This window comes from Thunnus albacares, chromosome 1, assembly GCF_914725855.1.
Source record: "Thunnus albacares chromosome 1, fThuAlb1.1, whole genome shotgun sequence".
NCBI lineage: Eukaryota > Metazoa > Chordata > Actinopteri > Scombriformes > Scombridae > Thunnus > Thunnus albacares.
In genome coordinates this window covers 5,709,870-5,724,775 of record NC_058106.1, presented here as the reverse complement: position 1 = coordinate 5,724,775, position 14,906 = coordinate 5,709,870, and the positions used below count along the sequence as shown (strand labels likewise).

The 14,906-nt window shown below is 39.9% G+C and overlaps 1 protein-coding gene across 9 annotated transcripts in view; it reads right to left on the bottom strand.

The window, feature by feature from the left end:
* The window catches only part of znf536 (zinc finger protein 536), a 366,331-nt gene that overhangs the window by 14,223 nt on the left and 337,202 nt on the right, over positions 1-14,906 (bottom strand). The window contains exon 10 of one of the 9 annotated variants that reach the window (XM_044360219.1): positions 5,036-7,734. The exons of 7 other annotated variants lie outside the window; for them this stretch is intronic. In XM_044360219.1, the coding sequence (XP_044216154.1) occupies positions 7,580-7,734 (155 nt within the window). In that variant the 3' untranslated portion in view covers positions 5,036-7,579. Of the gene's footprint in view, positions 1-5,035; positions 7,735-14,906 lie in introns of those variants that run through there. One more of the 9 variants, XM_044360282.1, reaches the window with a different exon arrangement.

Genomic DNA, 14,906 nt, shown 5'->3' with positions numbered 1-14,906 from the left:
CCATGTTTAGCGTTTTAAGGAACGGGATCCCGCATGCGGCATTATCCACCATGGAGCTTAAATTCTTTTAGATGCAAACAACACCACAACTTTTTAATACCTCTCCTGGTAGAGCTGTTATTTACCCCCCCCCCCCTTTCATAAGCTCTCTTCTCTTTCTTATCTCCCTTCCTCATTTCCCCTCTTTTTCCTCCTCTTCTCCTCTCTTTCCTGTCTTTTTTCTCCTTCTCTTTCCCTACCGGAGGGGAAGCCTATTTGTCCGCTTTAAGTGAAATCACTCAATTCTTTGAGGAAGAGACTTTGGAGACCATTGGTAACCAAGAGAGAGGGAGAAAGAAAGTATGTGTGTGTGAGAGAGAGAGAGTCCACCTTCCAAATAAGTTCCATTAATCATGGGCCAGAGTCTAATGTAACTAATATTTTACAATTAGAGGAGACAAGATGGAGCTGGAGGCCATCTATCTCCCTTACACCACATGATCATCGATTCATAAGAGCTGAGGAGAGAGAAAGAGAGGGAGACCATAGCACGCTAGTCCTGCATACAGCACACACTCACAAACACACACACACACACACACACACTTTGCCGGGCACACGCTGACACACGTGCAGACGTTAAAACACACCCACATACATAAGCACAGATGCTCAGCAGGAAACATACGGATGCATGAGAATGAGGGGACAAGCTGTCACATTAGCATTTGTTAGTATATGTTCTGATTAAAATCAGGGCTGAAAATAACAGTTTTTGTCATTATCTATGAGTCTGTTGATTATTTTTTTCCTCATTTTTTTTCATTTAAGCTTCGGAGGTTGTTTTTTTTTTAATTCTTTGAAATCAGCTATTAGTGGAAAATTTTCCTCGCTCTTTGCCAGAGCACTAGGTGACGTCTTAACATTGTTAGTTTTTCCGACCAACAGTCTGAAACCCAAAGATATTCAGTTTACAGTTATGTAAAACAGAGAAAAGCAGCACACTGCAGATGTTTTTGGTATCTTTGACTTTGACTATCATTTTCTGTAAACGATTTATCAATTATCAAAATGATCTGTGTTTCATTTTCTTTCAATCGACTGACCGTTTCGGTGGTGATTGTATCATTTATTTATCATAAAACAGTAGTTGCATCAGATTACAAAAATCACAGTTGATTTCTTATTGATTTGTAACTGAAATAACAGTCAGGTGGATATGTAGATCGCCACCAAGACTGCAGAGGATGTATAGAAATGTAGGATTTATTTCAAATTTGATGCACCAACAAAATTTTAATAAATAAATAAATGTTTTGTTTGGTTTTGTTTTGTTGTTTGTTTTTGGGGTTTTTTGCTCTGCCGGTTATAGATGTATTTTCAGTAATGAAACATTGATATACATGAACACAAATAGAAGAAAAAGGGAACCACAGGTGGTGTCAAATCAAACATAATAAAACAAAACATGAGGAAATGGAACATGTCAGAGAAGAGAAAACCTATGTACTGTAGCTACGCCCCGAACAAAATGCAGAATGTATCTCTAAGTAGAAATAAAACCTACAAGCAGTGTAAAGAGGCACCCCAATTTCACCTGGGCCTCCTAAAAACTGAGAGTGAACTGAAGGACAATTTCAAGAGTGAACTCACAGAAGAAAAACAGTCTGACCCTCTAATTAGAGAAAGAAAACGGTGAGAGAGCAACAGCATCGTTGCCTGGATCAGTCAGGGAAGAGAACCTATGTTTGAGGACAGCAGAGAGCAGACAACAAAGAGGGAGGAAGCGAACAATGACATGCACAAAAGAATGACATCCTCTTTGGTAAAGTGCCTTTGAGCAGGACATTGAATCCTCTCTGGCCGTCCTGTTTGGCGCTGGCGAAGACTGAGCTGGGCCACGGCCAGGATTTGAGATAAACTGATGTCATGATTCCAAACACTCAAGAGAGCTTTGACCAAACAACAAAAATAAAGTCTCAGAATGTTCTTTTTTTAATTATGTGGTTTATATCGAATTAACTGTTCAGTTATTTTGTCTGAATTTTATTTTCAACCATAAAGGTTTAAAACCTGAAAAATAAATTCTTTAGTTATCTATAATCAAATTTGCTTCAATCAAATGTTTTGAATCAGCAAAATACTGTAATTAGTCTATAAAATATCCACCATTATGTTTTTTAATTGCACAAAAAGAACTTAACTCAAAATTCCCTGAAAAAAAAAAAAAACGTGATCTGTGTGTCCAGTGAAAGGGGATTTCCAGTAAAGTATCACACACTCATTGGTGACATTCCATGTTTCTCTCTGCAATGCAACATGCAAATCCCTCAGAGGAAGACTGGATCCTCCACCAGCTATGCACCAAAAGCTGGTCTGCTGTGCCCTCTAGTGGCACAAACCCAGAGCTGCACAGCAAGATCCCAGCAGTTCTAATGTAAAAGGAGAGGGGAAAATTAGAGGCAGCTGAACAAATGAGCAGAAAGACGGGTTCATCTGCAGGTCACCATCTGCCCTGCGACCAACCAAACGCTGGCACACAGCAACCGCTGCAGAGCGTCATCTTAAACACATCAATCCACACGTAGACGCGCGCGCACATAGACAATTATACAACAGGCGAGCATGCACGCACAAACATGTGCTTACACACACGGCTGCACAACATGCCGTTGAGGAAAATGAGAGGAAATGGATACTGAGGAGAGAGAGAGAATTGAAAGACAGGAGGGGAGACAGAGCAAATGACGAGAGAGGAAGTTAAATGAAGGGCAAAGAGCGGTGTTCATCACACTGTGAAAGAGGTTGCTTCAAATGTTGAAATTGCTCAGCTAAACAATGAACGGCAACACACACACACACACACATACACACACACACATACACACGACAGGCCGGATGGAATGAAAGATGACCTAATGTGTTCTTTAATCAGGCACATGTGAGCCATTACATGGAGACACACACCTATATACATACGCTCACACACGCATGCATGCATGCCCTCACATACAAACATACATGCACACAACATGTGCAGTATATAGTACTCAAACACACAAACACACACACAAATAAACACACACACACACACACAGGCCAAGCAAGTAATATCCTGATTCTCCCTAATCAATCTCATATCCAGCCATCTAAAACATTCTTCTTTTGGCGCGTGTGTGTGTGTGTGTAAGTCTGTGTGTGTAAGCATGTAGATATAAACCAGTCAAACAGTTACTTTCTCCGGATGTGGGTTTTATTGGGAACAGACTTGATGGTTTCGTGGCAGGAGGCCCCCACATCTGGTGCGGTGCAGCTGATCCGTTTAAAAATTAGTCAGGCATTGACCTGGGCAGCCTCCCAGCGGCCCAGCAGCTCGGCAGCCTTTGGGGTCCTGACGTTAGGTTAACACAAATACGGATTCCATCAACGCAGAGCGGATCAGGTTTCAGACCACAGAGGGGGGAAATGAAACCGTAAAATATTTCTTCCTTTGAAAAGCGGAGTCAGCTGAAGTGGCTGTGTGTGTGTGTGTGTGTGTGTGTGTGTGTGTGTGTGTGTGTGGGCAGGAAACTTTGTGTTGGAGGTAACTTTGTGAATCTCCCACACTTGTCATTTTTTACTAGGATGATAAAATGTATACACATGTGCACCCACAGATGTTTACTGTACATACAAACACATACGTATTAATATAGTGTTAATGAGGTTCAGTATGTTGAGTTCTGACACTGACACACCAAAATTGACACTAATTTATGTCTGACCTTGATCCCTGTCTTTGACTTTTTGAAAACCATTTTTTACTCTGATTCTAAATCTAATCCTAAAAAATGTAATAAAACTGACTGTACAAACAAACCAAAAGAAAAAAAAAAGAAGAAGAGAACACAACAGCTACTCTATGAAGACATTCTGGAGACACTTTCATTTGCCAGCCTGTACAACTGAGAGCAAATTACATGCCTAGACATAACAATACTCATGATTTATCATGGTTTATGACATAAACAGGATCAAATCACATTGCTGCCCTGAGCTCTAATTACAAACATTACAAAACTAATTCAAAAAGTAAGTCTTACCGGCAACCATTTGGATTTTGTTAAAAGGTTTGAAAGTGTGAGGATCTCAGAAGTCGTTTTCTTGTTTTCTTTTATCATGAGCATCATCATCATACTTTTGTAAAGGGCTGATCTAATTAATGACCATTTTATATGATGGAAAGAACGGGGTGAGGAGTCATGGTGTCTCTTACTTCAATAAGATTTTGAATGCAGTGTACAATTTTCATTGTACATTTGTTCACATACATTATTTACATTATTGCTACGTCTCTTCCACCGGTGAATATTACCTTGCAGTTTAGTAATTTGCATACAAATGCTATAGACCCTGTGTGCAATAACAGATCTGCTTGTAACAATCTGTCAAAGTGAATGAGATACCTGATATTCTGATCAGTGATATTAAAGCATGTTGTCATGTTATCCACTGCTTGTTTTTAATCTATAAGTTGATTTATTATTGTTATGTGTTTTAAAAGGAGGAGGGCCTGGTCAAAAGTACCAGAAGAAAGAAAGACATGTGTCAAATCACTAAAAGAACACAAACACACTGGATGGGGAACAGAGATGGAGAGGACGCAAGAGAATAGATGTATGATCCACACAGCTCATCTCTATCTGAACGTGATTTGTTGTAATTTAAATATTTTAATCTTCTCTTTATATTTTGCCACGTGGGACGCTCCCAGCGTGCCAACGTGTTGCCTGTCCTCCCCATATTGTTTCACTGCAGCTACTTTACCATCACCTTTGGGAGACAAAGTGGCGTAGATAGTAATTTAGTTGTGTGTATTCGACATCATGATCACAGTCTGTGAAGCTTTGCCATCAAATTGTCGGAGAGATAATAACTTGTGTTGGAAGTGATGGACTACTCTCCAAACAGTTTACCAGCTTCTGATCACACAGTGACACTCCGACGCGTCGGCTCGCCTTCCTGATTCTCGCTCTGTCAGAAATGAAGAAATTAAAAACATGAAACAGGCCGTTGCTCTGTGACAATCTTTTTTTTTTTTAGTTTGAATACATTTTATTTTTATTATAAGTACAGTTCAGTAGTTACAAAACGAAGCATCTGCCATGAGGATACAGCGAAACATAAAGAGTGTTCAGCTCACAAGACAGGTTTTGTACATAATATGTGGAGTGGAATGCTCATTATAGCTGGTTCAGAGAAGGAGAGAGCCCAAGCGTGACTCTTGCCATTAATTTCTCATCTTTACACCCCTGGAAAACAGAGATAGGGGCCAAGAAACTGAGACCCAGTCATCTGATTGGTCAGTGCCTCCAGCAGGATACGTCTGATTGGTTTACTCAGACCCCATTTCCAGAATTCCTCCCTTCAAACACCCTGTTACATTTCCCTACAGCCATTACTTCTCACTTTTTATATGTCACACTCTTATTATTTTACTTTTTAATCCCCTCTTTTCCTGGCATATTGAAATTGAAAGAATGGTTAATTGTAATCTACATATAAATCAAATTAAAATGGAAAAAAAAAAATATCTGAGGCTGTACTGCCGAGAATATCTTCTCAAGTTGGAATTTGAGCACTGAAAATCACCCAGGCTGAAGCAGTGACGGGCCTACACTGCAGGTCAAAAGGGGATTTGCATACAAAAGAAATCTGGGTAACAATTTGTCAAAGCCACATACAGTATAGAGGTTGATCAAACAAAAAAAAGATTATATTTGGACTGTACATACCGCATTAGAATTTTTCTCTGGGTTCACAAAAAATGACGTAGAAACATTTCACAATGCCAAGGGACACACAAACACACACCTTCAGTTTAGTTAGTTAGCTAGTTTTGTACTGTATAGGTTGGATTTATAATACTATCACAGTGCAAAATACTTCTGAGAACCAAAACAAATGAAAAAAAAAGAAAGGATAAAGTCCCTCTATGCATAATGGAATCTGTATATATGGGGGCAAATATGTTTGCAGCACAGGAGACGATTGTCATCTTTTTTCCTCTTTTTTTATCAATAAATGGAGAAGGCATTAATGTACAGTACATATAAAAATTAAAAATAAAATCAACCCTACGTCCTATAGTCTAGCACAGCTACATAGCTTTGTAGAAGCAATAACAGATGACTTGTATCTAAGGCTATACACAATATGTCTTTTTTCCAGTTTTTTGTTCTTTTTTTTTTCTCATCTTAAAGTAAATACATCAAACCATTTTCAGTAGTCAGTAACACTGTGCAACAATGATCGGTGGCAGTATTTTACAAACATCTGCGACACTAGAGTCCTTGAGGTTGACATGAGAGATGAAGAGAAACGGGTGGAGGGTGATAAAGAAAGAAACAGTTCCCCCTTTTTTTGTTTTTGAGATCTTTTTTTTTGAAATTCTTCTCTGTCAAACTAGAAGAATGCCTACCTATTGAGAATATGGCCGTGTAAACTACTGTCATGTCTTTGCTTTCGCTCCTCGCGAACGTTTTAAAACTTTGTTTTCACTTTTTTTTTTTTTTACTACTGTATATCTCTCTATGTACATTAAGCGTCTACGGGCGCTGTGTTGAATGATACAGAACAAGAAAAAAAGACAAAGGGAGCCATATAGCAAGGAGGGAGGCCTGTACTGGTCTGGTTATGGAGGAGGGGGGGATATAGTATTATAAGTACATATAGGGCAGTCTGAATACTCCATCTTCTTCACATCATCAACAACATCATCAGCACCACCATCATCAAAAGTCAACTATGGGTATGTTTTTCTACCAGCAATGCCATCTTGTTTCTGTGTTGTAGATTGTCATATGGTGCCCTGTCCTTATTATGTTAACCATAATCACTGTGATGCATGGGACATAAATAGTGACTCTATGACAGCTGATAGGAGAGCCAGAAGTGGTCGGTCTCACAGGAAAATGTGCTTGGTCTCTGTCAACAGTCCAGTAAAGTTGAGTTTCTATTCTAGAGTAGCATACATTCCAGGTACAATATAATGATAATCCATGGAGTCGTCAAATAACCGTCTTCTTCATATAACAGGAGAGAAAAGTCTTTGATAGGTAAGCATTTGATTAAGCACTACACTTCAGTCCTAATTAGAAAAAAGGAACACCTTTCTAGCTCAAGGAATGTATCAGAGATTGCGGGGCCAGTTACAGGAAGTGCTAATCAGACAGGTAGTTTCATCAAAAGAAAAATAAAACATTGTATAAGAGAAAAGACAACAAAGACAGGGGCATTCAGACCACAGGAGACAAAACAGGAAAGTTGCCGTCACTTTGTTTAGTGTCCAAGGACGCTTGCAAAAGTCATTAGGTCCGTCTCGCAAATCCATCCCCAAAGGAAACTGTCCCAAACTCTCCTTCATATAGTTCTCGCCTTCTCTTGACTCTGACGGTAGTATGTGTTTTTTTTTTTTTTTCATCTTAAATAAAGTCTTTGTTATAGTGTATTCCTTCATTTTTCCTTCATCCTCCTCCTCCTCCTCATCATCCTCATCATCATCGCCTTCATCATCATCATCATCATCCTCATCATCCTGCCTTGCTCCGGTGCGGGGCCGTTAGTCTTTGTTTACAGCGTGGGCGTCCAGCCCCTCGGGGTCGCCTAGGTTATGGTTGTTAGGGTGGTTAAGGTCGTTGTTAAGATGGTTGGGGTCGTGGGTCAGCGCGGGGTCATGGGTCATGGGCTGGTCCTCCTCTCCTACCCACAGATGCACTACGGCCAATGAGAGAACAAGAGGCAGATTAGCACCACGGACCCAACACACCGAGCCCACCCCGCAGTATACACACACACACACACACACCCTCAGCATTGTATCATACGGCCAAATGGATGGACTTGATATTTGAGACTGTCAGCTTTTCCCAATGGACAATAGCCAATTGTGTCATTTTTAAAGACTTTAAATGGTAATGTCACCCAAATTACAGAAAAAATACAACATTTCTCACTTACCTGTAGATAAAATTAGTCTCAAAGACAGTTTTGGTTTAATTTATCCAGACTGAGTTTTCTGCCTCCATCCTAATACAATGGAAATACATGGAATTCCAATTGTGTAAAAAATTAAACTACATCTCTTTCCAGTAACAGTGTCCATGTTTCTCTGGGTAATCCATAGACCTGCAGTCAACAGTTTAGTTTTCATGGGGACTATTTCTTTGGTAGAAAGTAGTCCCAGTGACAACTAACCAGAGATGCTGCAAGTCTGTGGATTCTCTTCAATAACAGGGACACTTTGCTAGAGCATTTTTCCACTCACTTCCATTGTATTGCTGTGGTGGCTGAAATATTAAAGACAGATATCTCCCACCCTGGAAAAATGAAACCAGAAAATACTGCTGGAGATAAGTGAGAAATTTGTAATTGGTAATTTGGGTGAACCGATCCTTTAAAATGTCTCTCCAGGATTCAGTTTCAATACATTATATGATCTGTAGACATTCTAAAAGAACAGAGACAACAGGACCAGCAACAGAAACAGCCTCAGCTCACAGTCCCAAATTTTACTGCTTTTTCAAGAATTTCACTGTTATGTATAAATGCTATACTAATAATATACTAATGATATGTGGTTAGTATCTAAACAAACAGGGTTGACACAATATCAGGAACACCTTCAAATGAAATACATTCAATACAGCAACAAGACAGATGAATGTAAACATGTCCGGTTGAATCCACACATCTCTGTAATCAACAGTATAAGCTTCTTAAAAGTAGTATTGTTTTGGATTGCATCACATTCCGAGGGGTTCCTGTTATTCTGTCCACCCTCCAACAATCGCTGTGAATAACTATTAACAAGTTAAGAAGCTCCTCTTTATCTAATAAGCAAGGTCAGCAGAGTTTTCATTGGTTTCATCAGATCTAACGTATTGAGATTATTACATCTCTCATACAAATCTCCCATTTATTTCTCCCTAATTTTATTTATGCATCTTCTGTACACAGAAGCTTACACTGTGAGATTGTGATAGGCTGTGCAGTGAAATAATCATTTCTAAAATGATATGAGACGCTAACACATTATGGTTATGACAACTGGAGTAGTTTCATACTTGTTCCAAGCAAGTTTGTTGGCTCAATAAGTGTTACAGGGAGTGTGACAGTGGATGAGAAGTGAAGTGAGTAATTCTAATAAAAAAGTTTTAAGACTCGGTGAGACAGTAAGAAATGCATAACTGTAATTAGGTCCCACAGTAGCGGCCACTAAATAATACAACTTGTCCCCCCTCTTCTCCCCCTCTTTTCTAGACTTTCATTCCCTCAGCAACTTCTTAGAAAATTATTTTGCAATAAAACGCCACCGAACACATTTGCATGTCATGTTCTTTTAAAGTGGCGTTATGAATCTGACAAAACCAAATTAAAACACGGGTTTATTTGAGCTGTGCTTTTGCAAGGACAGAAATGGATATCAAAATGAAAGGAAGTGCCGGCATAACGGAGGGAAAATAAAGCGCTAATAACATGATAAAACATCTCCCCGATTCAACACTGAGTAATAACTCTGTGGCTGTCTCTGCATAATGCAGCCAACATTTACTTATGTCTCATATGGGCTCCTGCTTTTAATGCTCGATATAACTTGCTTCAGATGCTTCCAGTGATACTAAAAGATCATTTTTACTGTAATGATATTGGTAGAGGAAGTGTTTGAAATAAAATTCGGAATACATGAGGTCAGTTTGATTCCTAATGCTCGTTTATTTGTAACCTACATCAAACAAATCATTATTAACATGACTATCTGTAGGTGCACAGTATGTAAACTGAAGAGATGGACTCTTTTATTGCCACTAACTGGTGTTTTCTTATCACTTTTGCAGCACGTCTCAGTTTATAATTCTTTACTAGTAGGGAATATGATTTCATAACCAACTTTCACCACAAGATGGCAAGCTAAGACAGTAAATAAGACGCTGAAGCCTTCATATGTATACAAAGCAGAGCACGCTCAGACCAGTTATTTCCCTACAGAGAGAGATTCAGTTTCAACAAATGTGTAGTGAATATATGGAACAAAATAAGAAATTGATTCAACTGAACACACATTTATTTATTTATTTTAGTATAAAAACTACTAAAACCTCATCAGTAAACATCACATTTGCGATCCTGATTTACTGTGGCCATTTTTTTTAAAGTCCATAAGCCACCATACTTAAAATAAACCAAAAATAAAGTGTCCTTGTTTTGCAGCTTCAAAAAGTGTCTAGTCTCTCCCCAAGGGCACTTCCTGCCTTTGACTTCCCTGTAAAGAAACTTCCTGTAACGAGCTCCAGATTAGGCCCCATATTTGATTTTCACTGTTCATTAACTAAGCCACCTGGAATGTTATTATTTAAGCACGGTGCTCCTTCTCCCCAAACAACTGCCGCTGCGAAGGGGGAGAGATTTCCTGGCCAACTTTATAGATTTAGCATAACTTCCCCTCGCAGTTTTTAATTTCCCATTCGGGCAGGCGGCAGATGCACCTCACAGACACAGAAAACCTGCCTGGCATTCATTTATCACTTGAATGCAAGGCTTATCTGTTTGTTTCCTTCAAAGATTTTGCGCTTCTTGGGTTCGATGCAGCGTGCATACGTGATGGCGACATGATGACAGTGTGATACTGATCAAAATCTATCTCAATAGAAATGATACAATTATTATCACCTCGCATTTGAGCCAAGGGACGGCAGAAAAAGCACCAATCTACATGCTCCTATCACTACAATGCTCCTGAAACACAATATGAAAAAGTATGCCCTCTTGTGGTGTGTTGAGAGATAGCAGATGGAAACAGGGCTGGTTGTTAGAGGGGAGTGAGGGCCTAGGAAAGGAAAACATATGGTGTGAGGACACACAGCTCCAGGATCCATCCACTGTTAATACATGTGTCATGCTTAACAGAATGGATAAATGGGAAGGAGGATGGAACAATGGCATACCACTGCACTCTGAGCATGTGTCGGAGACCGCCATGGGATACGGTGGACTGTGCGTGTGTGTATGTGAATAAGCGTGTGTGTGTGTGTGTGTGTGTGGTCTCAGAGGCATCACCTGACATTAATAGCAGTCTGTGAAAACATCACACAACAGGCACTCGCCAAGTAGACGCTGGCATTTTGCAGCGCGACACCCTTCAATTCTTGAGACTGGTACTGTGGCACATTTGTACAGCATTTCTTTTTTTTTTGATACTGAAGCTAAAACACATGACTGTTAAATGCTGGTGCCTTTGTTTTAGCGGCTTTGCACTTTATTCTTTTCATCCTGGATGACCATTAGGGTTGAACTAAAATGTAAAACTCTCCACTAACAGGGTTGGTTTACCCAGATTACAAAAGCATGCCTGCAGTTTTGGTTTTATTTGTCTTGGTTTTAAACTATCTCTCACAAAGATTTCTGCTTACACTCCAGAATAAAAGAGGTGGCTGGACTTTTGTTTGTGGTGCTAACAGCAGAAAAAAACAAAAAACAAAAAACATTGTCCCTGTTACGTTACCCTGCATAATCCATATAACACACTGTAAACAGCTTTCATAGGGCCTATTACTTCAGTAGAAAGAAGTTCCAGAGAGTAGTGCTGTGAGATTTCTGCACAGCGAGCTCTGTGGATCGACCACAGCGACCAGGATATGTTTCTGGAGAGACTCACTTTTTCTTTTTCTCAATTTTCATTGCTGTGAGCACAAGAAATTCCATTCACCATCACTTCTACCGGATTGGAGGCAGACATTTCAGTGACAGATCTGGACAAATAAAACCAAAATGATCTAAGCAAGAGGCCACATGATGAATGTGAGGAGGGCTCATGAGATGATTAATAGAATGGCAAAGCAGAAAAAAGAAACATACAGTACTAGTTAAAAGTTTTGACAAGCTTTCTTGTTCAAGTTAATGGGAAGGTGTGTCCAAACTCTTGCCTGGTACTGTATTTCTGCCAGATTTCCATGTGATCTTTGTTTTTTCTCTTGGTGAATTTGATTAAACAAATAAAACACGGGGAAAAATGTTGCACTGGTTATAACCAGACATATTCAACTGGTGAAAAGGGGCTCACAAGTTGTCGTTGCTTAATTTTGAAGGAGTCAAAAACCAAAAAGGTTGGGAAACCTCTGCACTAGAGGTGAAAAAACATGCAATTTGGGTAAAATGACTCTTTTAAATGATACTAATGACATTATCTCAGGTGGGTTAAGAGCCTCTTAAGACCTGTCCTGAAGCTGCTGAGGGAACCTGACCTTCACCAAATGATGTTATGCTGACCGGCTAACGTCAGATATTTCTTTCTCAGCTATGTTATAACGCACCGTACAGTATACCAGTCTCATCTAAATAAACCGGCATCAAACGTAGCCTGGTTGCAATGCATCATCTGTCATCATCTCCACCCATATGGACTTCAACAGAACCTACATGAAGTCGAGCTCTGTGAACCCTCCGTGTGCCACTGAAGGTGGCTGTGGCTCCTTTGTTCCCTCTCCCAGGCATCCGGGCCCTACACTAGCAGAAAGTGTTGTTCTTGGCACAGCCCCAGCTCATTGTAAAGCCCAGTATTTATAAATATGTAAATATGAGCGGCACCAGGCATAACACGGCCCGCTTGTATACACCGAGGAGGAACGGCAAGGAAGTGAGCGCACCCCCCCCCCTTGCCACCCCCCCACCTACCCCCCCCCCCTTCCAAAATTGTATTTTTAGATGGTTTTAATGAATACAGGATGTTTATAGTTACCATTCCCTGTGATTCGCACAAAAGACTAGAAAAATCCACATCCACCCTGCCGCCCCTCCTCTGCACCCTTCCCACCCTACCCTCCCTCCCTCCCCCAATCCCTCAAAGCATTACTAAAGAAGAAGAAGGGGTGGGAAAAAAAAAAAAATCAAATTTGCAGTGAAACGCAGCAGGATTGTTGTGCTCTCAGTCTGCTTTCGGCTCAGATCCCTATTAGACAAACAGAGTATGGTGTTAAGGTGCAACAAAGAGTGACGAAAACTCCTGTGTTCGGGTGGAGAGCGGGCGGGCGCACGAGAGAGAGAGAGAGAGACGAGAGAAGATGTGCAGCGAAAAGGTTCCTCACGACGCCACATCAAGGCGGAACGCAATTTGTGTGTTATTTCTGTTTTTTAAAGTTGCAAAAATAATACAAAAGCCGAATCCATATGTGCGAGGGGCGGGTAAAAAAGGTTACCTGTTTTCTGTTGTCTGTGATAATGTGTTTTTTGTGTGTGATGACTCCATGTCAACTTGTTTTCTTTTTATAAACTCAGTTTTGTTTTGCTGCAAACTCTGGGGTCTAGTATGAGGTGATGCGTATGACAGGATGGAAAGATTCAGAGGAGGAAAAAAAAAAAAGAAAGGCAAGTAAAAAGTAAAAAAAAAAAAAAAAAAAAGAATGATTGCAGTTAGGGAAACACAATGAAGTGAATGTTAGTGCCCTCTTTCTATCTTTCGCTCTCTGTCTCCAAAACTATTTCTGAGGCTAAAAGATTGCCGGTTTGATAATACCTCCGCCGAGCAATTTAAGCCCAAACACTCGGATGCTACAATCTGTCTTCTCTGCCTGATAGCGCTTTTCTCCCCTCTCCTCTCCAAATTACTTTCTTTCATATCTAATTATATTTGCTAATGATCTTATAAGAGAATAATGGAATGTGCTTGATCTATTACCTTTTTTTTCAATACATAAATACAATGCGGGGGGAAATGACTATTAGAGACAGGAGGAAATGTTTTTTTTATGTTTTTGATGAGAGGGAAAATGAAGCTGGGAGCTGCAGGGTCATTAATGGGCGATGAACACAGAGGTCATCTCTCACAATCTCTTCGACATTTCTCTCATCTGACGTGCTGAAACAATCACAACCTCATCTGCGCTCTCGATTCTGCCCCTTCACTTCACTGTTCCTCGCTAATCTTCCTGATATCCACCTCAAGTCTCTTTGATCTTCTAATGGAAACTTTGAACTTTGTTAGGTGTCAAGTTGCTGTCACTTGTTTGGTCTTGCATTTCGCTAAAAACCTTCAAATATGAACCTTATTATAGGGGAATGATATGATCAAGTAAATTCCAAGATATTAAATTAAAAGCCCTATCATCAAAAAGTCATATAACGGGAAGATTGTCTGTTAAACTGATGGTTTGGTGGCCTGTTTTAAAGGGCGTTCAGTTTCCTCTTCATATGGAATCCTTCAGCCTGTGAAACCTGTTGTATAATGTCCTCTGTGGCTCTGGAGGAGCTTTATCTAGCTAAAAAAAATACTACAGTGAGTCCATTTAAACATCCATCTGTTGGTATATAAGCTACTCCTCAAAAGCAGCATGGCTTGCAGAAATTTTTGATGGAACCTGATAGGATAAATATATATATTTATATGAACTTATTGTCCCAATAGTGACTAAGTTAATGGTTTGCTAACTGACAGTTTGTCCTCTTCAATAGCTCTTTATGGTATGAATGTACAATCCAGGGAGGATTAAATAGTCCAGAACAGAGAGAAGCTCGTGACTGACTAGTGCTAGCATGTTCCCGGCTTGCTTACTTGCATGTTAGGCATTAGCTCGCTAGCAACAGCAGTTCATCAACTAGCCCAAGATACAAGCAATGCCTATCTTGTGAGGGTGCACGGATCAACTTTGCTGAGCCACTTTCTGGTGCGACTGAGCTTTTAAAAAGAGACTCTATGAAACTGCATCATTGGAACTGTAGCATCAAGCATGTTTGGAGCCATACTAGGGACTAAAACTGAGGATATCGCTGCTTGTGCTGCAGTGAATTTTGTTTTTTTTTTATATATATCTCTTGTGAGTCATCCAACTTTATAGAAATTCAAAGTGTATCTCCTCATTTGTTTAAGTTCTGTTCATCTGGTCTTGTCTATTGAGGAG